At 51.4% G+C, this 25,899-nt stretch overlaps 1 protein-coding gene across 1 annotated transcript in view; it reads left to right on the top strand.

Moving 5' to 3' along the window:
* Nucleotides 1–25,571, top strand: part of Galnt2 (polypeptide N-acetylgalactosaminyltransferase 2) — a 122,494-nt gene extending 96,923 nt beyond the window's left edge. Inside the window, exons 7-16 of the mRNA XM_041650317.1 lie at nt 6,188–6,309; nt 8,081–8,168; nt 9,963–10,050; nt 10,862–10,965; nt 13,745–13,871; nt 16,308–16,400; nt 16,574–16,657; nt 18,040–18,166; nt 20,870–20,989; nt 23,120–25,571. Coding sequence (XP_041506251.1) covers nt 6,188–6,309; nt 8,081–8,168; nt 9,963–10,050; nt 10,862–10,965; nt 13,745–13,871; nt 16,308–16,400; nt 16,574–16,657; nt 18,040–18,166; nt 20,870–20,989; nt 23,120–23,275 — 1,109 coding nt within the window. The 3' untranslated portion in view covers nt 23,276–25,571. The remainder of the gene's footprint in view (nt 1–6,187; nt 6,310–8,080; nt 8,169–9,962; nt 10,051–10,861; nt 10,966–13,744; nt 13,872–16,307; nt 16,401–16,573; nt 16,658–18,039; nt 18,167–20,869; nt 20,990–23,119) is intronic.
* The last annotated feature ends 328 nt before the right edge of the window (nt 25,572–25,899 follow it).

Raw genomic sequence — 25,899 nt, 5'->3', positions numbered from 1 at the left:
CCACTTTTGATCTAATCTTAGAAAATTGCCCTCAGACACAACCAGAGGTGTTTTCATGGTGATTCCAAGTCCTGTCAAGATTGACTATCACTCTGAACTCCTGTGTTAGTGTTATTGCTCCAGAGGGCGTTAGATTGTGCTGAATGACATCTGCTGTAGAAGAGGTGTCATGAGCTTAAAGTCGTAAGTCGGTGTGCCTACAAAGTATATTGGTGGGGACATTAACTGGACAAGTGACAGCAGAGCAGAGGGACAGAGCAGCTCTGTGATGACATTCTTGGCTTTGAGGTTGGTAGGTAGTGACCTACTGAAGATCTGCAGTCACCAGAATGCTTGGTCACCTTGACACTGAGCAGACAGCCAGCAGTGCTGGAGAGATGACTCCACAGTTAAGAGCACTGATTACTCTTCTAGAGGACCTGGGTTCAAGTCCCAGCACCCACGTGATGGCTCACAGCCATCTGTAACTGCCAGTTTCTGGGGATCCAGCATCCTATTCTGGCTTCCTAAGGTAGTTAGGCATATGGTACACAGACATGCATACATACAGGCACAAATGCCCAGGCACATAAAATCACAATTTAATAAAAACAAGAGGGGCCATGGTAATTTTGGCTTATGATCTGCAACATTCGAACTTCCCATGAAGTTCTAGTCAATAGGCCAGTGTTCGTGGCCTTCTACACAGGTACAGCTTCATTTGGGGTTCCAGGTCCCACCTCTCCTGGCCCAGTGTAACTACTTCAGGACAACAGCAGCCGTTGTCTGTCTCTCTCCCTCACCAGAGCCACCCAGTAGCCCTGTCCCAGCAGATGCAGGAAGGACAGTCACAGCTTAACTGTCAGATTTTCAAACCACATTTGTATTCGTGTTTACACGTTGGGAATAATAGGCTACTGTCTTTCCTCGCAGCTAGACAAGTCCCTTCAGCCCCTTGACTGCAAAGGTTTAGAAGAAGCATTAAGGCTTAGCCATGAAGAGCAAAGTGTCTCTGTATTCCAGGCACGTGATACAATCACAGATTCTGTAGATAGAGCTGCAGGCAGGCCTGCTTTTCATCCTGCCCAGCTCCTGCACGGCTAGCTTAGCCCCGGAAATAATAACACGAAAACTGTATTCTTTTAAACACTGCCTGGCCCATTAGTTCTAGCCTCTTATCGGCTAATTCTCACATCTTGATTAACCCATTTCTAATAATCTGTGTAGCACCACGAGGTGTGGCTTACCGGGAAAGATTCAGAATGTCTGACCTGGTGGCTGACTCCATAGCGTCTGACCTTACTTCCCTTCTTCCCAGCATTCTGTTCTGTCTACTTCATCCACCTATGTTCTGACCTATCAGGCCAAGCAATTTCTTTATTAATTAACCAATGAAAGCAACAGGTAGACAGATGACCTTCCCACATCAAGATTCGAAGTTTGACAGACTGCTGATGGGGGGAGAGTGCTGTTGTTTCATGTTGATGGGACTTTGCAGATGCCAGCCCCTCCCCAGCTGCCGCTCTCCTCTGTGTGGGCAGTTACGGAAAAGACTGGCTTCCCACTGCAGAGTCAGGAGGCTTCTCAGGGCCACTCGGGGGTGTGACTCTCTAGTCCTCTTCGAGTTTCCAGCAGTCAGAGTGATGGCCTTTGCCACTCCACCTCATGAGACTGACGTGAACCCAGGAGTGGCATTTGTATCCCAAGTCAGTGCAGACTCTCTCCTCCTGGTCTCCATATGCCGTCAGAGCAGGAAGGTGTTCATGCAAGGATTTTTGTTTCAGTTTATGTGTATGGATGTTTTTCATGCATGTATGTCCATGTATCACATGTGAGCCTGGTGTCTGCAGAGTCCAGAAGAGGGTGTCAGATCCCCTGGAGCTGGACTTACAGTTGTGAGCCACCGTATGGGTGCTGCAAATCAAACCTAGGTCCTCTGGGAAAGCAGCCAGTGCTCTTAACTGCTGAGCCAACTCCCCAGTCCAGCAAGGGTTTTTTGGTTTGTTTTTTTTTTTTAATTTTAAAATTTATGTGTGTGTGTCTGATGGGTATGTCATATGTGTGCAGGTGAAGAAGGCATCAGATCCCTAGGACCTGGAGCTACAGATGTGGGTGCTGGGAACCAAGTCAGGACCTCTGGAAGGGCAGCAAGTGCTCTTAATCACTAAGTCATCCAGTCCCCAGAATCTTTAAAAAAAATCATGCATTTATTAAACATTTAATAGGTGCTTTATGCTGTGTTAGACACCAGAGGGCAGAAGGTTAGAAATGTGAAGGCCGTTACTCCTGCCCTTGGGGTGCTCACACTTTCATTTTGGAGGTCAGCGTGAATGTGAGCCTAGAACGCAGCCTGTTTGAAATTGCAGGGCAGCACTTTAGTAAGTGCGTGGTGCTGTCAGTCAGAAAATGCTCATTCAGCAGACACACAGGAAATAAGGCTCTCATGAGGAAGGCGCAGAGGCAAGCAACAGAAGGCTCACTGGACTGAAATCAGTGCAGTGACTGAGTCCACTGCTCCCCACACCCAAGGTCACCAGCCCATCCCACACAGACGGAAGTTGTCTTCTCCCTGATCAGGTTGCTGCAGGACTCAAGTCAGTTGCTCAAGCCTACAGTAAACCAAAGAGCATTTGATCCCCAAGTTCTTCCCCAGACAACCTTCCAGATAACTGGTTTCCAGCTCAGTGTTTGCTCCCACTCTCCTACCTAAAAAAGGAGGTCAACAAGGGGTCAGAAAAGAAGCAGGGAGAGTAGGGAGGGTAGAGGAAGAAAGAATAATTGATAAATCTCTTGAGCAGAGTACTTTGTTCCACTCAGAACTCAGAACAGCACACTAAATGGTAGCTCTCGATAAGAGCCGTCCTTCATGCTGTTTCCGGTGGTGAGACTTGGGGAGCCAGATCATGGCCGATGTGGAATGGTAGCAGGCGTGACAGCTGAGCAGAGCAGTACATGAAGCTCGATGCATGACAAAGCTGTATGCGCGCTGACCTCAAGCCCCACCTGTGAACCAGGCACAAATGACACAATTAGCACAGAGAATGTGGTCCTGAGGAGCTGATCTGTAGCTCTACTAAGGAAACAGCTCAGTAGGCTTGGAGTTGGTGCCACTGTCCATGAGCCCTGAGAGCCCTGGTCTGTCCGCCTCTCCTCCGCTGTCCTGTTCCCTGCGCCATCACTGCCGCCTATTCTCGAGTAAGTTGTAAACCTCATGTCCGCAGACCCTCAGGTACTGTTTAAGGGAGTTAAAAGAATAGAGAAGTGGGCTGGGCTACGAGACTCTGCCACAAGTCTGCTGTTCCCTTCCACACACTCACACTGCTCTTGGTGGTGTTTGCCCTGTAGCCCAGACGGTTCCTTTCGGGGCTTTCCCATCAGCTTCTCTATCCGAAGAATCGTTCTCCTTTATTATTAAATGGCGTTTTCTCTGCCGAGAGTTCTGACCTGACCGTGAGTCTTGCTTTCAGCTCTTTAAAATGTTGCAGGGTCTACGTTTTAGACCGTTTCCTTTTTTTTTTTCAGTGTGTATGTGTGTGTGTTTGTGTTTGCTTGCGCATGTATGTATGCGCGCGCACGCGTGCGTGTGCGTATACCTTCAGAGGCCAGAGGAGGACACTGGACTCCCTAGAACTGGAGTTGTGATTGAAAGCTGGGAACTGAACCCCAGCTCCTGAAAGAACAGAGAATGCCATTGTCCAGCTGTTTTTCTCCCAGAGCACTCTCCTAATACATGTTGTCATCCCTTGCGTGTGACAGGTCGTTGGCACCTGCAGCCCTCCTGAGCCTTTATCTGCCGCTCTGCGGTCACATTTGAATCACATAGCCCTCATTTTCTTTATAAGTTGATGTTTTCCACAGATTTAGAAAACAATCGGCCACCACACCTTTCAGGTACAATTCTTCAGCCAGCCGGACGTAACTGCTTCGTGTCCTTTCAAAGTCACTCGAGCCTTTTGCTCCTCCTGTTTTTGTCTTCAGTTTCCTGGGTGATCTATTTCTGTTGACTGTCTTCAAGTTCCCTAGTCCTCCTGCTGTGTGAGTTTTTTGTTGGAGAAATACCCATTTAACTCTTCCTACAGTTCTCGATTCTCTGAGATCCCCACCTGTTCACTCATTAAAGCCGTCATTTCCCATGAGTTCCTGAGCATAGTCATAGCCATTTTTAGATCTTTGACTTTTAATTCCGTCATCTGAGTCAAGGTGAATTTCACTTGAGGCTTGTTTTTTTCCTCTTGGGTGTGGTCCACATTGTCTTGCTCCTTCTCTTGTTGACTGATGTTTCCTTGTATGATAGATGCTAAGAATGATGCATTGTAGATATTCTGAGTCATCTCATTTCTCTCCAGAAGAATATTAGCCTTTGATGCCAGGGACAAGCATAAGCAATCACCAGATGTGTTCTTCACTTCCGGAATAAAGTCCTTAGGAAAAGAGCCTTAACGGGGAAAGGGCTATTTTGGCTCATAGCTTCAGACTTAAACCCACGTCATTTGCAGTAGGGCTGCAGAGAAGAGACAGGGTCTGGGAAGACGTACCCTTCCAGTGACCCATTTTCTCCAGCGAGGCCCCACCTGCTTCCCAGCATCTCCTGTAGTGCCACCACATGCTGACCTCTCGGCACCATAGCTGGGGACCAAGGCTCCAGCATGTGAGCTTCTGCTGGCTGCGGGTGGGCTTATATCCGAGCGGCTCCGCTGAGGACCTCATACTTACACATGATACTGGTGCTTCTCTGCAGTTTTTGTTCAGACAAGTACATTTGGGTAGATGCCTTATCTACAAAACAATTGTATTATAAATGGAAATCCTTCTGTAATTTCTGTAGGAGAGCAGAGATGTTTTCTGAGCTTTGTTTACTTGGCAAGCTCAAATTCCAAAACCTGTGTGCATTGGAGAGAGCAGTTGAGGCCTCGGCTCCTCGGCATTGCTGTTCTCAAACTACTCGGCTCCTGTGGCCGCCCGAGTCGGGAGCTGACCACAGGCTTCGGGACTGACCGCTAGGTTTGGTGTTTTCTTGTTTTCCTTTCCAGCCACTCTGTAAGTCCTGCACTTGGTCACCTGACAGACACCTCAGGCTGGAAGGACTGCACTGCAGCAAGTGGGAGGGGCCTGGGAAGTGAGGGCAAGCCCGTGCAGACCTGGGTCTTACTCTGATTCCTACTCCCAAGCATTGAATCCCCTCAAGTTTCTCCCGAGTGACTTCTTGGAGGCCCTTTCAAACAGTTTCTGCTTATGTTTAGCTCCGCCGTTGTAGCTATTACCTGAGTGAAGGTTTATATGGCTTGGAGTTTCCATTGCTGTGAAGAGACAACATGACCGGTGAGGCGCTTATAAAAAGAAAACGTTTAATTGGAGTGGCTCACAGTTTCAGAGGTTCACTCCCTTATCTTCATGGCAGGACATGGCAGTGTGCAGGCAGACATGGTGCTGGAAAAGGAGCTGAGACTTCTACATCTTGATATAGAAGCAGCAGAAGGAAAATGTGTCTCACACTGGACATGGCTTGAGCATGTAGAAGACCTCAAAGCCCACTTCCACAGTGACACACTTTCTCCAAAAAGATCACACCTACTCTGACAAGGCCGTGCCACTTCCTATGGGCCAAGCATTCCAACACATGGGTCTCTGGGGACCATTCTTATTCAAACTGCTATCATAAGATGAATCAAAAATCCATTTTGCTGGTGTTTAAAAGAACTTAGCACCCTCGTCCTTGTTCATGGTAAGGAGTCATCCCATGCAGGGGTAGCAGACTCCCAGGGTCAGTGCGCAGTTGATGGGAAGACTGTCACGATGACGTGCTTGCCAGCGACTACTCACAGCCTTGACTGCAGACACGGCCAAATACTACCCTGATTTATGTCACAGTCGCAAAACTGGGTTTTGATCTGCTGCCCCTGTTGTATGAAGACAAAGCTGTTTGCATTGCAGCCACAGGTGTTGTGACTACCAGACTTGCACCATTAGCTCTTAGGCTGTGGAATGGCACCTTCCTTAGCTCAGTAGGGAACTGTAGTCATGACAGCAAAATGCTTTCAAGTCATACTTTGGGTGTTTGCTAAGGGGAACTTCTAGATGAAGGCCTTTCTTGGGGTCATAGCCTTAGGGAAATTGTTGAATGTTTGAAGTTCTGCTGGGGATCTGCCTGTGCAGGAAGGCTCTCGGGTGGAGCTCTCTCCCCTCATGCACTTTGAACTTATCTTCACAGGTCTGATGCGCTCTCGAGTCCGGGGTGCCGACGCCGCACAGGCCAAGGTCCTGACCTTCCTGGACAGTCACTGTGAGTGTAATGAGCGATGGCTGGAACCCCTGCTGGAGCGGGTTGCCGAGGTGAGCCTGGGTCGTGCAGAGGGTGTGCTGACACACTGGCTGTGGCTTTTCTTGACACTGGGGAGGACATTGGTGCCCTAGGCATTGTGTCACAGTGTCCCATTGATACAGAATGGTCACTTTGCCTGAGGAAGACAGGTTCCTTGAAGCTGGCAGGAGCCTGGGAAGAAGAAGTGGCCAGTCATGGGGGAGTACCTTCCCTGCTCACAGGCAGGAAGATTTGTGGCCAGCAGGGTTGCCCATTGATAGGAGTGCCGTCTGATGGGGTGCCTGTCGGGAGGACTGGGGTGGCTGCAGTGATGGTCCCCTGCCCTGGTAAGGACAGACTGACTGCCTGTTCCTGGCTTACAAGGAGAAACAAACAGTTTACCGCAGTGCCTCTTGGTGGGCTTGTCAGGTGATCTTTGACCACACTCGGGCACATCCTGCCTTCTAGAAGCTTCAGCACTGGTACTGTGTGTGGCCTAGCATTATTCTTCTTGCCTTCTGCTTGTCTTACTTTTTTTCCTGGCTGCTATGAAAGTGCTTCCTTGGGGGCCACAAAGCAAACATAATGAAAGGAAACAGAACGAGCACGTTCTGCAGGCTGCAAGTCACTAAGTCACCAAAAGCTGCTCAAGTCCCATCTCTGCCCTCTACTGGGCTCAGGTGCCGCTGAGCCGATAGGTGAGGAACCGACTTCAGGGACTTCAGTAACGTCCACAATCACATGGTGTCATTCAGGGACTTGAGTAACGTCCACAATCACACTGGGTCAGGTTGCCCTCAGCTGACCCCGCCCTCAGCTGGCCCCTCTCTGACACACCCACCCGTGTCACACAACTTATCCCAGTGTCCCAGCCCCACAGCTGTTCTCCGCTAGGCTGTCACTCCAGAAAGCCAAGCTAGGGCTAGCTTCTCACTGTGTTGGAGAGTCATGGAGTTGCCAGCTCATGGGGGCTGTCCCAGACTTCCTCCCCTCCTCTCCTCCATAACTGAAGAGGGAGCGGGCCAAGATGAGGGTTCTTGTAATCTCTTCTCAGCAGAAAGAACGTGAAGCACCCGATGTCCAGCCTTCGGGAGTAGGGTGACCGCAGGGACTGCTGCTCTCCATGGCCCAAGGCTTGTTTCCCAGCAACCCTCAAGCACGCGGGGGACACCCGTGAAGAGTGCCGAGCTCTGCCAGTCCTGTCACTGAGCTTCCTTTGAGTCTGTCTTTGGCTAGCAATACTCTGTAACTCAGAGACCACACACCCTCTTGTCAGCATGAGGCAGAGCTGAGTCTGAAGGTCTGAGGAAGTCGAAGGGCCTGTGTTTGCCCTCAGCAGAGTGGCACTGAGACATGAACAAAACGGGTCAGGGGAAGGTGGGCGTGTCCGGTAGAATCCCAGAGGAGTTGAGTTAGGATCTGAAAACTCCAGTCGGTTGCTGTGGAGGTGATGACTTCCGCCTCTCGTATGACATCTGCACCCAGAAGCCGTTCTGTCTTTGTGGTGTAGGCACCTCAGCCCTGAGTTCATTCCTGAGCTGCCCCAGTGCAGCCCATGAGAGGGTGGCGGTCATAGAGTGGCTGAGCTTAGCTCTGCTCACTGAAATCTACCCAAGGTTTCAGGGCCGCTGCACAGCCTGGGAGAAGAAGTAGCAGAAGTGTCCAGTCGTCAGCTGCCCCTCTCATACCACCGCCCCTGTCCACTTTGCAAGGGTGGTATCTCATGGGAAAGCCTGTTGGGATGGTGGCTTTTGCTTTATGGGGACGTAACAAATATTCTCTCCTTCCTTTGTCCCTGCTCAGGACAGGACCCGAGTTGTGTCCCCCATTATTGATGTCATTAACATGGACAACTTCCAGTATGTGGGTGCCTCTGCTGACCTCAAGGGTGGTAGGTGTCTACCTGCTGGCTTGTTCTGTGTGGCTAGGCTCCTGACCTCTGCTGTCCTATGGTCAGAAGGGACATTGACCACAGAGTTCACACAGTGTGGGCTCTGATGGGTACCTCACAGAAGGAACCAGCCCTGCTTCCCTGGCAGAAACCCCAGCCCCACCCACCACCCTGTTAACCCGTCCCTCTCTCCTGGAGCTGTTACTGCGAGACCTAGGGGAATGTGCAATGTCCCTGCAGATAGAGGTGGAGACGCCCCAACAACTGAGGGGCTGATCTGAGAGGCTCCAGAGCTGCTCCCAGCCAGAGGCAGGGCTTGAGAGACTCCATGGAATTTAGGATTTGCAGAATGGGCCTGGAACCTGTTTTTGTGTCCTCTGCCTGTTCTAGCCCTTCCTCTTGTAGCCTATATGCCTGGCCAGCTTGCTGCCCTGCCAGCTTGCTGCCCTGGAGTTCTGCCATCCTGCTGCTGGCCCTCACTGCCTGCCCACTAGGCACCAGTCCTACCTTTGTGTTCAAGCTTGGATGCTGGCCCTTCCTCCCTCCCCTCCACCCAAACATAGCCTGCTTCACCACTGGGTGACCTTTGTTTTTGTGAATGGACTGGCATCTTGTAGGGTTACACAGCCTACAAATGTTAGAGAAATTCGTCCAAGATTTTCCTTTGTTTTTAGGAATTGTTGAGACTCCAGTGCCTTGCAGGTAGGAGTGAGGTTGCATTAGACATGACAGTGGAGTCATTGCTGTCCGCAGATGGAGCAGCTTCCTCTGTCCCCTGCTCTGTGACTGCAGAGTCACCGCCTCATACAGATGGAGCAGCCTCCTCTGTCCCCTGCTCCAGCAGCGCAGATCCTCCAACTCCACAAATAGCAAAGAGTAGGGTAGAAGGCAGCTTTTCTTTTTCTTTTTCCCTCATTGTTTAGCTTACCTTGGCAGTCCTCATAAGTGCTGGGATTACAGGCCCGCACCATCACACTCTGCATGTAAGATCTTGTCACATGGACCCTGAAAGGTCCTGGTCCAGGCCTGGAGAGCCATGGGTCCCACAGAGGTACTAATGCTACACTGTGGTTCTGGGAGCCAGCTGTGATTTATCTAGCTCTGACTTGTCCCTAGGTCCCCAGTCTTACGTGCACAGCCCTTGTAGGTGCACTGGCACCACACACAGATACTACACTTGTTCTTACACATTTTAATGTTGCAAAATCCAAGCCAGGCATGATGGCATATGTCTCTAGTCCCAGCCCTGGGGTGGGGGGTGAGGGGAGTGGGCTGAGGCAGGAGGACTGCTGCAAGTTCAAATCAGTCTGGACTACATAGCAATGCCCTGTGTCAAAAACCAACACACACACCACGGTTAGAGGAGACAAGAAATAAGGTTCAGAGAGCACGTGCTACACTTCAGAGGACCTGAACGCAGTGCCTAGCACTCAGATCAGGCGCCCTAGCACTCTTGCTCCAAGGGCTTCAGCACTCCCTTTGGACTCCATGGGCACGTGCACTCTTGTGTACATAATCACACACAGACACATAGCCACACGTATTGTTTTGTTGTTTTAAAGAAAACTCAGCTCTATGTTGTTTTGGCGGACTAAGAAGATTTTGCTATGCGCCATACTCCCCCGCCACCCATTTCCCGGCCACCCCAGCTGTTAGGTTCCCTCCTCACCGTCATCTTGGTTGGTCGGTTGGCAGTGAGCCTGTCCATGGATGCTGTTGTCAAGACGCTAGGGTGGGACAGCCAGGCGAGAGGGGCTGTGTCTTCTCATCACTGTTTCTTTTCTGGGTCGGCAGGTTTTGACTGGAACTTGGTGTTCAAATGGGATTACATGACGCCAGAGCAGAGGAGGTCCCGGCAGGGGAACCCAGTTGCACCTATAAAGTAAGTGCAGCATATGGCAGGAAACCCTCCTCGGGGAGAGCCTACACCTGACCCCTGCCGCAGTGTGCTGCCAGGATACTGGGGCTCTGTGCCTCCCACCCTCCAGGTTCCTGGTCTCCCTTCAAGGCCAGCATCTGCTACCAGGTCAAACAGTGAGGAAATTTTAGGTCCCTTTTCTTAGAAGGCTTCTCTGCTGACTCCATGTTGTCTCCTTTTTATGTTTTCTGTAGCAGAGTGATGTTGTCGGAGACTGCTCAGTCATTTCTGGCCATCCAGACCCGAAATAATCACACAGAAACCATATTATTTGCAATCCTGTTCAGCCAATAGCTTAAGCGTATTTCTAGCTAGATCTTACATCCTAAATTAACTTATTTCTATAATTTTGTTTTACCATGAGGCTCATGGTTTACTGGAAAGGTTCCAGTGTGTCTGTCTCCTGTGGCAGCTCCATGGCATCTTCCTGACTCTGCCTACTCTCTCCTCCTCCGTCTGCTTGGAATTCTTGCCTTATTTACCCCATTCTATGCTGTAATAGGCCCAAAGCAGCTTTATTAACCAGTGGCATTCACACAGCATACAAGGAGACTCTCACATCAGAATGGAACTATATGCTATGGACTTAAGTGTTACTTCTGTGCTTACCTCCTAAGTTAAGGCACATAAAAACCAAGGGTCTCAGCCTTTGTGGGACCCCAGGCAGTGACATAGAAGCCAGTGGAGAATGAAAGACCCCCTCGGAGCACAGCAGAGGACAGATGTCAGCCTGTGGTGTGGTCTAACTTCGCCCTTGCTCCTTCTCCCTCTTCAGAACCCCTATGATCGCTGGAGGCCTGTTTGTGATGGATAAGCTCTATTTTGAAGAGCTGGGAAAGTACGACATGATGATGGATGTGTGGGGAGGAGAGAACTTGGGTATGTACAACCCTCTGGCCTCAAGTCCACCAGTGTCTCCGTGACGAAGTATGGGAGGCAGGGTGGCATGCTAGCACTTAGGAAGGCCCCAGAGCAGCCATTCAGTGGGCAAACACGGCCCTGAACACGCGTATGTGCATGCACACACACTGACCACAGGGATGACAGTGAGATGTGTCCCTGGTGACAGTAGAGGAGACCAAAGTTCAGGTCATCCTGCACAGAAGCCAGGTGCTATCACATCCTTTGACCTGGGGGTTCGGAATGCATGCCTCCAAAACTGGAGAAATCTGGCTGTTTCCAGGGCTCTGGTTAACTGTAGAATGGTAGCGGGGCTGGGCAGCTGCTGGTTGGGCCCTGATGTTCAGATCCTTCTCCACTGCTTTTGTTTGTTTTTATTGTGCCTCTCCTTTCCTCCCCTCCCCCTCCCCTCCTCCTCTCTCCCGCAACCCCCACCTCTAATTTACCAGGAGATCTTGTCTTTTCCTCCTTCCTATGTAGATCCATGTGTGTCTCTCTTAGGGTCTCCTTTGTTGTCTAGGTTCTCTGGGGTTGTGTGGAGGACGTGTTTGCTAGGAGTGGGATGTGGTCCCTTTCCAGGTGGTGGTCTGCACAGGCAGCTGTCTCCACATCTTGTGTGACAGATGAAAAGACTCCAGTCAGCTTGTCGGGTTTTGTTTCTTGTTTTACTTGAAGCCTTTTGTCTCAAGTGCTTGTCATTCAGAGATGACTCCCCTCACTATCCAGAGTTTAGCTTTTTTAGTTAGTACGCAGGTGTGCCCTGTGAGGAAAGGGGACTCAAGAGGGAGGGAAAGCAGCGCCACTGTCACTTTGAGTAGTTTTTCTTGTGACAGAGACTTTGATAGTCTCTATTGCTTAAAAGAACAGCTTCCGCTAGCCTGTCGTTGGAATGTGTCGTTTGAAGTTGAAGTTGGTGGAGATATTTCATCTGGTAGGGCGCCTCTGCCCAGCATGATAAAAAGCTGCTTCCAGCTCTGGCTCCATGGGGAAGGAAGGCGGGGTCATGCGTCAGTCTCTTTCCCTTGTCTTGGTGCAGTGTTGGGCTTGGGTGAAGCTTTCTGAGCAAGAAAGGCTTTGAAGTAGTGAGCCTGAAAGGTTCCTGAGCCTCTTCCACCTGTAGGTTCCAGGGGCTAGAGCCACCCAGCGGGGCAGTGTGTGTCCTGAGTGCAGAAGGCCACGGGAGGGACTGATGCGGTTCTGAGAGCACAGGCTGACAGATACACTCAGCCCATCTCCTGTGTCACCGTACAGAGGTTGATTTGTCTCTAAGATGACCTGGCCTGGAGCCCAGAGAGAAGAGAGCACAAGGTTGATGTCATGGGCTTTTGTTATATTCTGCTTAATAACCCAAGCAGTTGGGGAAGGCAACCCTTGAGTAGAAGGCCTTCCCTTCTAGGAGGTCTGATGTCCCCTGGTCCCTGGCAGGTGTCCCCTGGAAACACTTGGAGGCTGAGCAGAGGGTTTCAGCGGGACCGCCAGGCCTGTGAAGGGTCCACCTTCTGCGGAGCCCTACCGTCAGCTCCTTTTGCTGGGTGCCACACAGACTGCTGGCAGTTAATAGTCCATGCCGGTTTGGTGGCTGTAATGCTGGGAGGAAGAGAGTAAGGTTGTCTGAGAAATGTCAGAGCATATCTTCATGTGTGCTCACAAGACAAGACTGCCTGTTTTCCTGACCAACAGTAACTGACGTAGGAAGCAGTTGCAAAAGAACAATGGTGTGAGATTTGGGACAGGGCTGTCTTTTAGGCAGGCCCTGGTGGTGTTAGGATGGTGTCCTGTGCTTCTAGTGCCCAAAAGAGAGGCCTAGGGAAGGTGTACTCCATGCCCAGGGCCCACAAGCTAGCAGCAGAGGGGATGCCCAGGCCCAGGGCTCACGTGAAATCAGTTGAAAGGAGCTGCCGTGGGCTCAGCCTGGAAAGCAGCCGACCTGGCCTCCAAGCTGCCCCTTGCTAGCTCAGCAGATGCCCTGACCAGAGAGATCATCTTGGAGTCTTCATGCAGGCGTATTCATACGAGTTTTCTTCCTGAGATACAGTGTGTCTCACTCACAGTTTTATTGGATGTTGGAAAAGCTGAGAACAGCCTCCTAGCCACTAGCTTCACGGTTTGCAGAGATCTCTCCTCATTTCTTTCTCTGTCCCGTCGGTGACTGTGCTGGTTCTGTGGAGTTCTTGTGCTAGCACATGCTGAGGGGTGTGGCCACCGGCCTAGAGAGGAGCTCCTCTTACAGACTTCAGTGGTGGCTTTCAGAATGGCACGCGTTGCTCTTCCTGTTTAAACTTAGTTGTCTTGCTAAGGGTGGGGGACTGTACCTGGTCACTACCCTGGGAACTTGGTTGGCGCCTGGACCTGCTGGTACATGAGGGCGATAGGCAAGGATTCTTGTTTTCCCGGAAGGAAAGCAGAGTGTACCCTGGTACTCAGTGTACAGGAAGTGGTGTGGAGGAGCCTGGGCTGTGCCCCTGTCTCCATGGACAGCTGTGGTTAGCTGGGATGCACACTCCCATAGTCTGGGAGACTTGTGGGCCGGTGTTTTCCTTGCATGTTCAGTTTGGGGTGTGCTGTGGAGTTGGCCTATGCAGATGCATCCAGGGTTTGTGCTATAAAAGGTTCCAGATCTGGTTCCAGAGAAGCAGCCCCTCATTGGTTTTCCTTGCAGTTAAAAGTGAGCTGTAGTAGGTGACTAGGGCAGGGGTAGCAATGCCATGGAGACAAGAGCTATGGCAGACTGATGGTTGCCGAATTCTCTTCTTATCAGAAATCTCATTCCGAGTGTGGCAATGCGGTGGCAGCCTCGAGATCATTCCGTGTAGCCGTGTGGGACATGTGTTCCGGAAGCAGCACCCCTACACATTCCCAGGTGGCAGTGGCACTGTCTTTGCCCGGTAAGTTGTCTGCGGTCTGCTCAGAAGACTGGAACTGTGTCCTTTGACAGGCATGGCCTCCAGGCTAAGAGAAGAGGGTATTCCAGTAAGAAAAGAAGCTGCCTCGGTTTGCTCTGTGGAGAGCTCAGAAGAGCGTCATGGGGGCAGGGTGCAGATGTGGCTACTAAAAGTGTGGTGTCAAGGGAGTTAGCACTGGGACGGACGCCAGGGAAAGGCTACCATGTGATGGGCACAAGAACGTACACAGATATCTCTAGGGGAAACCTGGTTTAGTGCTCTATTACTCAGGGTGCAAATAAGACCAGTGTTGTTCTTCCACCACGCACTGCAGTACCAGTGCTGCTGCTGAGTCATTGGCTAACTGTCCGGTAGCTAAGGTGTCAACCCCTGCCAAGGGCTGTCCTGATGTCCATGTAGAAGGGTAGGAGAGGAGATGGCCACCCAGGAGCTGCCCCAGTCTCATGACGGCAGAGCCATGGCCTGGCCACTGCTTGAAGCTCCTGCCTCTCGGTGTCATTTCAGCACAACTAGATCTTCGGCATGAGTTCTGAAGGAGCAGACATTGAACCATATCAGAAAGCACGTCATACTTCTCTCCAGCCAAGACCTCATGGGTCATAACCGATTAGTGATTGGCAATAGATTCTAGTAAACAAGCAAAACCGAAAACTGCTTGGTTCAACCAGGCTTTTCCTGGGAATCTTTTCCAGTTCTAAAGTGGTAGCCTACACCTTTAACCCCAGTGTGCAGAAGGCAGAGCAGGTGGATATCTGTGAGTCTGAGGCCAGCCAAGATTACATAGTGAGACCCTGTCTAAAATAACAAAAAACTGAGACCTCATGGGGGCAGACAGTATGGAACTGAACCTTAGGGAGCAGCCAACAAAACCTCTAAGTCAGACAAGATACTTCTGATGCTCATCTGGTCAGTGCCATGGGGAAGGGAGATTGGGCTAACTGGGAAAACTGAGGGACAGGCTTGACAAGTTAAGACACGCAGAGCTCTGTGTGGAGATGGCGTAAGACTTCAGGCTGTTAAGATGGGGTGTGTTCAGCCTGACAGATCCTGGGAAAGAACATCAGTGGCCAGAGTCTGCAGAATGTTTCAGGGGGTTCTGCCCATGGTCACTTGCCTCTCTTTCTGGACCTCTCTAGAGAGAGCTGGTGACAGTGTCATGTCAAGAAGCTTCTGACTGCATGGCAGACGGGAGGGCAGATATAGCCCCATGGGCATGCCTGCACTCCCTACCTTTCACCAACACCACCAGATTGTGACTCTGCCTAGGGATATGGCCATTGGTTAGGTCAGAGCCTCCTTGATCTAACCATTTCTGCTCCCTCCAGACACACCCAGGAAAGCCCAGAGGTGTGTTTCAGTCATCTGGGTACTTCCCAGTGCACAAACCTACACATCTGTGAGTGTGCACTGCACAACCGCTCATCAGTCCCTAGTGTTTCCACTATACACCGTGAAGTGAGGACATTTGCACACGTGTTTCATTTCTGGGGTTAGCACCAGGAGTCCAAGAATGAGTGTGTTTACGTCTTGTCTCAGTGGCAGCAGTCTGGCCCCTCCCCCATTCAGGGACAACAGGAATATTTATCACTTTATGGGGAATACGGAGGCCCCACATGGAGATGGATTTAGTAATTACAGCTCAGACAACATGACAGGTTTAGCATTTAAAAGGCCTTTACTAGAGAGAAAAAGATTTCCCTGTAGGGCAACCACTGCCTGCCATCTTCATGGAAGAACATGCTAGGCCATGTTTCCTCTGAGCAGAGGATCTGCTGTGTCTGTGCTTACAGCGGCCCTTCCTAAGTGTTGTGGGTGGGTGCATGCTTCCTGTATGAACCAGAGCTGAGGACAGCGAGGATCCCTAGACCCAGGGTATGGCGGCCCCACCTCTTCATGAGCTGAGGACAGCGAGGATCCCTAGACCCAGGGTATGGCGGCCCCACCTCTTCATGAGCTGAGGACAGCGAGGATCCCTAGACCCAGGGTATGACGGCCCCACCTCTTCATACTGTCATTTCTAATCTACCCATGACTTCCCACTCAGCCGAAGGCCACATGAAAGAAAGTGAAGCTAAGGGAGCTCCTTCACTTTCCCGGTGTGCTAGTGGTTGGTGCTGCACCCACGCATGCTGTGGGAGGCTCCTTCTCCACGGCCCAGCAGGGATTTCATCTCAGCACACGTCTGTGCTGTCCTTGCAGCTTCTGCTAAGGACACACTCGTGGGCACTGTCCTTATTCATACCAGCAGGCAAGCGTGGCCAGGTAACTCTGGGGACAGGATGGGAGCTGCAGCTCAGGAAGGCGCAGACAACAGGTAACTGGGGACAGGATGGGAGCTGCAGCTCAGGAAGGCACAGACAACAGGTAACTGGGGACAGGATGGGAGCTGCAGCTCAGGAAGGCGCACTTGGTTTGCAGGAACACCCGCCGGGCAGCTGAGGTCTGGATGGACGAATACAAGAACTTCTACTACGCAGCAGTGCCTTCTGCCCGAAATGTGCCCTACGGAAAGTGAGTGCTGCCTGCTTGGTCCTTCTAGTGGGGTCGTTGGGAGCAGGTGGGGTGGCCCTGGTGGGAGGCGAGCAGGCCGTGGGCACTGGAGGCTGGACGGACCATGCCTTACCACCTAGGCCACATCAGTCTCCCTGGCATTCAGAAGTGAATGTGTGTCTCCTTTCCTCCAGTATTCAGAGCAGGCTGGAGCTCAGGAAAAAGCTGGGCTGCAAGCCCTTCAAGTGGTACCTGGACAACGTCTACCCAGAGCTAAGGTGAGTCCTGTGGACTTCAGTGCATATCATGAAGGTTGAGGAACAAAGATGATCAGAGAGGTTCCAGAGGCTTCAGACTTGTGAGGCTGGGAGCTGGCTACCAGGGAGAGCCCGTGGTGCCACCCTACAGGTGCCCACAGACCCTGCTCGTGTGGGCCTGGAAGAATTCCAGAGCACCTCTGATTTGACTTGTCCTGTTCCTAAGAGGTAGACTAGTGAGCCAGAGGCTGTCTCTCCATTGCATCCTGTCTCCAGGGGCCAATGCTGCTCCTCGGTCCTCACCCCATAGCTGTCTTCAGCTGCTCCTGCCTTCTTGGTGAGCATAGAGTAGGATTAGCAATGATGGTGTCACCTATTGGAGGGTGAATGACACAAACTGTAGGGATAAGTCCCGCCCTTTAGGTGGCGTGTTCGCCTTGGGCTAATGTTTACCTATAAATCTGGCGAGCAGCGTGCTTACAGCACTTGCTTCTGCTTTCCTGTTCTCTGCGGGAACAGTGGTTCTGTAACTCTATTTCTCCATTAAAGCTATATATTTTTACAATCTGTCTGCATTCGTTTACGCCGTTACATTTTGGCGCCCAACATGGGGCTCGAACCCACGACCCTGAGATTTAGAGTCTCATGTTCTACCGACTGAGCTAGCTGAGCTCACTTCCTCTTCCTCCCAGCATTCTGTTCTGTTTACTCCTCCCACCTATGTTTTAACCTATGAGGCCAAGCAATTTCTTTATTACTTAACCAATGACCTTCCTCCAGCAACAAACACTCTGCCGAGCCTCAACCCCACTCTTCACTGTCAGCTGCCAGGATCTCTATGTCCTGAGAGGACCAGTGGGCTCTGGCAGCAGATGCTCCAGGTCCTCATCTGCAAGGGCCCACCCATTTAATCATTGCCACACAGTTAAGGCTGAGTTTAGGATGCTTAATCCAATGACCGTGGCCTCTCCAAGGTGAAGCCAAGCTTTTGTCTTCCTAAGCACATGACACTCAACATACAGTCCGCCATGTGTGCATATTGGACCACTCAACAGATCCTCAGAGACTGCGCCCTCCTGACCCCTGTGAGGAGCTCTCCCTCAGCAGAGCATGAGGAAACTTCTTCCATTTGAGATCGGGGAGGGGCTCTCCCTCTGTAGCCCAGGCTGCCTCAACTCTCACAGAAATGCTCCTCTAACCTTCTGAATGTTGGGACTACAGGCATGTGCCACCGCGTCTGGCCCACTTACGCTCTTGGGAACCCAGACGCTATAGCCATATCATGTCAGGGAGTGACAAGAAGCCACTCTGTTTCTGCTGCCTAATTTGAGACCTGTGCAGAGGGCGTGGTGAACAGCAATTCCAGGGTGCAGACCTTGACTCATACAATGAATACCTTTCAGGGTTCCAGACCACCAGGACATAGCTTTTGGGGCCTTGCAGCAGGGAACCAACTGCCTGGACACATTGGGGCACTTTGCCGATGGAGTCGTTGGAATTTATGAGTGTCACAATGCTGGAGGAAACCAGGTAGGCGGACAGAATGCTGGCACCTGAGGGACATACTGGCAGAAGGTGGTATCAGCGCCTGTTGTTCAGGCTGTGACTGCAGGCGTCTCCCTGACCTCTTCCTGTCGGCTCTGTCACCCCCGCCATAGCTGCTCCCATAGTACCAGGCCTTCATCTGCACCCATGTTGGTCCTTGATGTGTCAAACTGCCTAGTCCCTGCTTAGCAGGCTCTCGGCGTCAGCCTTTTCGGGTGGAGGATCAGTGCCTGCTAGTGAAGAAGAGGAGGTGTTGGGCTCCACCCCTTGGCATACTTGGGGACTGGCACACTTTACCAGAGCCTCGGATGCCTCACCCCACGGCCTACCTGGGGTCCATGTGCCCATGGGCTGTGCTGGAAATGTAGAACTGCAGCCAGCAGCCACCATGCACACGAGGCCTTAAGATGTGTCTGCTGTGAACCGAGTCCTCAATGTTGTTTAACTCTCCTGAGTTTAAATTCAGGCTGCCGTGTGTGGCTGGTGGCTAGCACTCAGTGCTTGGAGGGGACACAGAGGCAAAGATGACACCAGCAGTCCCTACCAAGACTTCAGGCCTCTCGGGGTTAATAGAGTGTCCATGGGTGGGAAACAGTGCTTCCTTGGCTCTCAGTAGCGTGGTCCGGGCTCTGCTGTTTGGTTCCCAGTGCAGCCTCAGCAGCACACAGGGAATGAGAGAATTGATGGCCATGCCCTTTAAGGATGGCAGCTCATAGAGGCATCTCAAATTCTTTACACATTCAGGTTGCTGATGGACCCAGCACAGAGGTGGCCAGTCCTGCTGCTTGCGTGGCCAAATCAGATTTTTTGACAACAGTGTATTTCCCTTCTTAAAATAATGAAGTGCACAATATCCTCATGTGATCGCCATGGCCGCCTCAGCATCTGCCCACACTTGTTATAGGAAGCAGTCTAGACCCTCAGAGCTCAGAGGTTCCCATAACCCTCCTGACCACAGCCGGTGTGTCTCCAGCTGTTGCCCACATATAGGTGTGGTGGACAAGGAGTGGAGATGGCAGGGGTCGTGGGCTTCTGTATTCTAGAGCTGCAGTACCCCCTGGACACATCTGGAACCCAGCACACTGGGTAAATAGCAGACACACTTTTCATTATCCTACCAAAACACTTGACAAACAGCTGAAGAGAGGAAGGTTCCTGTGTCCTCCCCTCGTGTCTGGAAGCAGACGGTAGATAGGAAGTAGGCACAGAAGGGCCTTCCCCAGTCACTAAGTCACTTCCTTAGTGACTCCTGCTAAGGTGCAGTGATACAGAGAAAAAAACCTTCCCATTTCAAGGCAGGAATAGACCAAGATCAGACGACTCTGCCTCCAGGCTCACTTCTTTCCCCAGCCTCTCTGCCCTGGATGCCCCCCATCCACTCTGTGCCCTGCTACCCTCCTTTCCCTCCATACCCCCTTGCCTCCTGCACTCCCCAGAGTCAAGAGACCACATGCCCAGTGGCCGCCCCAATGTGAGTTCTGTCCCCCTTTGGATTTCAGTGTCTTGCTGCCACCAGACTGCTTGGCAGTTGATAGCACGGTGTCTCTGCTGACTGTTTATCAGCCCTGTCCTGTGGCCTGAGAGAGAAAAGGCAGCCTTTGCAGCTCTTACATCTTTGCATCCTCCTTTTCCCCACTGAGGGACACAGAGCTCAGCGGCACCAGAGGAAAGCCGAGAAGCCCCAGGGCCCGGGCAGCTCTGTGTCCACGTGGATTCTGGAGGCCCTGTATGGGTGGATATACCCTTAAATGGATCAGGTTCTTACATGACTTTAGGAAACCCTACCTTCTGGCCCTACACAGAGCCACTGCCATCCATAAATGTCTCTCCCTATCTGTCCCCACTCTTCCATGCTTCTACGTGATCTTGTTTAGCATTCAGAGAGATGATTGACAGTCTTGCCCTCTGTGTGCACATGCATATACATGGGTTTGAGTTTTTAAAAGCATAGGCAAGAATACTTAAATGCATTCCGACCCAGTTTTCTTGTCTGGAAAGTCGACAAAGCCCCCATGCAGCTCTTGTGAAGAGACCTGAGACGGTTTGGCATACAGTGAGCATCCAGTTAGAGGAGCCATGCTGTGTGTTGACAGGTAGATTGTTCCAGCAGAGTTAGGGGAATTCCTGAGTACCAGCAGCAGGTTCCTGCAGACGTCAGCCCTGTAGATATTTGCTGAGAGCTGCAATACATCGTTTTTATGATTTTCACAAACTCAGCCTACATTCATAAATCTGTTTCCAAACCAGAGCCATTCCAGAACAATGTGGGAGAACTGCGGGTGAGAGCCAGGCAGGTGCCCCTGCTCTCCAGCCTACACTTTGACCTAAAATACTTAATATGGTTAGTCTTGATAACTCTCTTAGTTAACTTTTCTGGTTTTTGTTTAGTCACGTTTCTTGATACGATTCATATTTGTCACTGTATTAACTAACTCCGTTTCTTGCTGCTCTGACCAAACACTCGACAGAAACAACTTGAGGGTGGGTTTATTTTGGTTCCTGGATTGAGAGCATAGTCAGCCCATCATGACCATGGAGGCTGCAGGAGTGGGGAGTTCCACGGCTTCCCATGTGTTCAAACACATTTGCCACTAAAGCAAACTGTTCCCCAGAGCAAGCTTAGTGGCCAGGTGGGGTAGCTGAGTCAGGGGTCCCATATGGTTGCAGTCTGACTGTGGTCTCTTCCAGGAATGGGCCTTGACAAAGGAAAAGTCGGTGAAGCACATGGACCTGTGCCTTACTGTGGTGGACCGGTCTCCTGGCTCGCTCATCAGGCTGCAGGGATGCCGGGAGAATGACAGCAGACAGGTGCGTCACTCAGGAACAAGATGGCACAGGTCCCAGGCTTCCATGGTGGTGACAGTGACAAGGGCCACATGGTTATCCCCCTCACCCTCAGGTCCAGTTGCTGCCCTTCATACACTGGAGGGTTTGCATCACACAATCCTCCTCACACCACAGCACAGTTTGTATGAAATTACATGTTTTTTTAAACAGAAACATTAACTACTTGTTTTTCCTGCGTAATTTTACAAATTCTAATCTAAATGGTTAAACACGTGAGCCTGGGCAAGCACACAGAGGCGGCAGCGGAGCCACCCACATCCCACAGCAAGTGGACTTTGGGGCGTTGAAACCTCTTCTCTCAGGGCCAACTGCCTGTAACATGACATTCTCCTGAAGTCCAGGACCACAGCAGCCTCTTCAGCTCCCTGTCAGCCCATTGTAAAGGGAGCGGCTGCTCGCCCTCAGTGCCCTGGGCTGTGTGACCAAGTGTCACTCGAGATCACAGAATCTTAGCCCTGGTGAGGGTGAGGAGCCTCTCTGTATGTTACTTCTTCCATTGGGTCCGTGCTTACTGAAGCCTTGGAAGCTGGTCTTGGTCTGGCTGGGGATCCCTGGGGATGTTGACACCACCTTTCTGAGCCTTAGAGCACCAGTTGGCATTAGCAATACCATGCAGGCAGGCCCTTCTAGCCTATTGCAGGGGAATTCAGCCAGTCTCCCCACAGTCCCTCCCTAGAAGACATGGGGAAACTGAGGCCTGAGGGCTACCAGAGCCACAGCTAAGCCACCTTCCATCCACCTGATTTCACAAAGAGAAGCAGAGACCCAATTTCCCAGCTCATCACCACTAGGGACGGGGGCGCAGCCATCATCCAGTTCCTGTTGAGATCCGAGGTATCGGAGAAACGCTAGCAAAGGGTCCTCTCTCCCCAGCCGTCTCCAGAGAGCCACTCCCATCTCTGGGCGCCCTGACCCTGGAGGATGAACAGGGAAAGTCACTGTCCCCTGCCCCCAGATACGTAGAACACATCCAAGCTGGCCACAGCCCAAGTGTCCTTGCGGTGTCTTTGACATAAGGCAGTGATAAAGTGAGACTTTAATCTGGTCCTCGCTGTAGGAGTGGACAGAAGCACTTGCTAGTGTTATTCTTGGCTCCTTAACTGACTGTAAGACGGGAGGCTACACTTGGTCCGTCTGGGTGGTGAGTACAGCCTCATGCCTCCACCTGTGGGAGAACAGATTCAGTGACTCCACTGAGGGCCACCTTCCAGGGACAGCTGTGACCTCAGTATTTTCTTAGCACCCCCTGTCCAGCTGATGCTTCAGCATATGACAGACCGGGTCCCCCCAGGAGCCAGCATCAGATTCTATTCACTCCGCTCTCTGTCAGGCAGACTCTTGGCATGCTTTCCATGACAATGCAGGGGACCTGAGAAAACCGACAGTATCAAGGACAGGGAGGGAATGAGATGGTGCAGGTGGTAGAGCCTCTCTGGCTGTGGTTGCCCTTGACTTCCACTGTTGGCAAGGAATCTGCATGAGCAGGTGGAAGAATAATCAGGAGGGTCAGGAGAAGGCCGCTCGTATCAGCTATGCTGGAGGGTCAGCCTCACTGCTGAGAGGCAGCCTCTTGGCATGTCTCAGTGCAGTTCTTTACTGTTTGGCCACTGAGAACAGTGGGTTTCTGGGCACGTGTATATGGCATTTGCACAGTCAAAAGGAGAAAGGAGGCAGCAAGAGTGAAAAAAATTAATTCCACAGTGTCAGAATTTTCAGAAATACTTACTCCAGGAACTTTTAGTGCATGCTTAAAAATTAATTAGAGCCAAGTCCTTGTTAATGGAAGAGGAGCTGTGGGGAAGAGTGTATTATTTTAAAAAATAAAACCATAAATATTTAAATAGAATGTTTACATTACTTGCTAAACAGGATAAGGGCATCTCAGACTTGTTGAGGCTGTTAGGGCTTTGTGCGTGGCAGAGTGGTTTGGTGGACTTGCTGGCTGTGGTTGGCTCTAATGTGCCAGCATTCACAGTAGCATTGTTAGGATAACCTGTGCCCAAGAGTGAAAGACTGCAGCTAGCAGGTTTGTGCCCACAGTCACCCACAGACTCACACTCCTCTCCCCTGCTGTGCTCTTGTCTACTGCAGAAATGGGAGCAGATCGAGGGCAACTCCAAGCTGCGACACGTGGGCAGCAACCTGTGCCTGGATAGCCGCACAGCCAAGAGCGGAGGCCTGAGTGTGGAGGTGTGCGGCCCGGCCCTGTCGCAGCAGTGGAAATTCTCACTCAACCTTCAGCAATAAGAGGCCCAAGGGCCGCCGTCCGCCTGCACACCGGCTCAGTTGGAAGATCACATTTTACGTTTCTGAAACTTTCTGCAAAACTATATACCTCAGTGTTCCATCATGGTCTGAAAGTCTTAAGTCTCAAGTCTCAGCGAGGCGTGAGCTGGGCTGACAGTGTGCAGAAGAGGAAGTTGAGCCCCCGGGGCTCGGGCCAGAGGGTCCCTCCCAAGACTGGCATCCTCTGCCTCCCACTTTCTACTTTCTGCTCACGCCCCAGCAGAGGAACAGGCCAGTGCTGGCCAATCAAGTGAACGAGCAGCAAGCATGTTTGTGTTGAGGACGGAGGGAGCAGGGGCAGGTGCCCTCATAGCAAGCACTCAAAAGTCTCCATTGTGTTTTTCTACCCATCCAAAATCATGTGTGTGAACCAGGCATGGTGGTTGATGCCTGTACTCTCAACACTCAGGAGACTGAGGCAGGCAAGACCCTGTCTAAAGAGAAAAGAAGTGATTCCCACAAAGGTGACCCTCCCCCTTGCAGATTTCCTTGTCTTCCCCTGTCCTTGTACCTCTGGGCTCAGCTGGCCTCTTGGCCACCTCCCCTCTTCCACTGACATACTTGCTGTGTTTGCATATGAACTTCTGAGTGGGACTAAATAGAAATCCATAGAAAGAGAATGATAGTCAGCTCCCTAGGCTTCCCTACATCATCATCTTGTGAACCCCACAGCGCAGCTCAGCCGTGCAGAGGGGCCTGCGCTCTCAGAGCCAAAGGCGACATCACTGTCTCTGAAGCCTCACCAGCCAGTCCATGCTGCTCTGCCAGCTGTAGGCATCCCGAACCACTGGCCCCAGCCACGAGCATCAATGTTTAATGTGAGCGAGGGTCTTGCGGCTGGGTCAGAAAGTCCACTTTGTGCCCATTGTCATCTGTCAACCTAAATAGGTTACCTCTTTTGGCAAGTTATTACTTTGAGTTTTCTTTTAAAATTAGATTTTTTTTCTTTGAGAAAACTCAATCCAACAGCTTCTAAATAATGTGAGCCAGCAGGACCCCACTGCCCTGTGACAGACCAGAGATACTGGACCGCTGTCACATGCTATCCCTAGGCTCATTGTGGTTTGAGACCCTGTATGTTGGGTCCTTGGCACTTACTGAGCCCGGCAGAGCACAGAGGACCATCCCTTCAGCATGTGGGTGAACCCTGCGTGTCTGCAGCCCTGGTACAGTGATAGCCCCAGGTATATCCTCAGGCTGGTGCAGGAACTGTGGGTAGACTTAGAACCTGGGCATTCACAGAGGATCCAGGCACATGTCAGCCACAGGGGTGGCCTGTGTGTCTGCCTTGTAGGGCTGCAAGCATCACGCATGAACATCTCAGGTGTTCCCAAGATCACAGGAACCATAGTTTCAGGTGATCAGAGGGCCGGCCAGTGAGTGCTCTGCTTCCCACCTGCACCGAAAGGGGGCGTGGCTAGTTTTCTTCTACCTGAGGAGCTCCATCTGTACACACCATGACCATGGACCCTCTGTGAAGGCCTGGCCAGGTGCTGACCCTCTGTCTTCTTAACCCCTGCCAAGAAGCCAACAAAAGATGCATTATATCAGACAGGGTGCCCTTGTGTCTGGTTAAGTCCGCACATGTCCACCTTCTAGGGTAGGCTCTGAGAAATGTCACTCACAGGTACGGGTGCAAGGCTGTCAGGGACAAGGCAGGAGCTGAGGCCCAGCGTAGTCCACACTGCAGAGCCCTGACACCTCTGCACTACCCTTAGCAGAGTGAGAGCCACGGATGTGAAGGAATGCGGGCTGATTTTAAGTAGGTGTGCGGGTGGAGCTTCCCATCCACACACTGGCACCCACCCTGTGTGCTCATCACCTTTGTACCATCTGTCTGGCCACCAGGGTGCCACTCAACCCGGCTCTGAACAGAGGGGGGACTGGGCAAGGCCCTGCGGTGAGCCATGTTTACATGAGAGTGTGCCAAAGTGACTCCCCGTGCTCGCGTTGTTTTGTAGTCATGGGGCTATCCCACCCTCCCACTCCTGTTTCTAAAACTGAAAACTCCCAGGAGCCCTGGGCACACGCAGGCAAGGGTGGTCGTTTTCCGTGGTGGTCCTCGAGTCTCCATGAAGCTGGATATGATGGTATCTGTGAGTATGTCTTGCAAATTCAAAATATAGTTTGGTAATTTTTTTTCCAGTTAATTTTTAAAAAGAACTGCTGTACAGAGCTTGTACTTTGTCCATTTTATAGATGGAAACCATCCTTGAAATTGTTTAACTTAAATAAAGAGAAGATACTTTATAGATAATGTTCAGCTGCTGTCTTGTGGCCTCTATAAGGTGTGGGACCAGGCAGAAAGCTGGAATCCAGCTCTTGCTTCTGGGCCCCTCTTCCCTCCCCTAAAACACACCTCCAATACCGTGCCTGCTATTATTGTATCCATAATGGCAATTGTTAGTGGGATGGAACAGTTAGGCTGTGCCAGACACCTGCCCAGCCCCTTCAATGCACTTACACTTCACAGATTTAAGAAACAGGCGCTGATAAAAGTAGGGACTGACCAAAAGTTGCCTGAATCCCATGCATCCCATTTTCTGTAATCTACCCTGGACACTTGACTCATACCCTCTAGGAAC

This window comes from Microtus oregoni, unplaced genomic scaffold (assembly GCF_018167655.1).
Source record: "Microtus oregoni isolate MIOR12 unplaced genomic scaffold, Mior012 000004F_ref0000308, whole genome shotgun sequence".
Lineage (NCBI taxonomy): Eukaryota > Metazoa > Chordata > Mammalia > Rodentia > Cricetidae > Microtus > Microtus oregoni.
The sequence above is the reverse complement of the archived record's forward strand: the minus strand, read 5'-3'. Positions and strand labels throughout refer to the sequence as shown.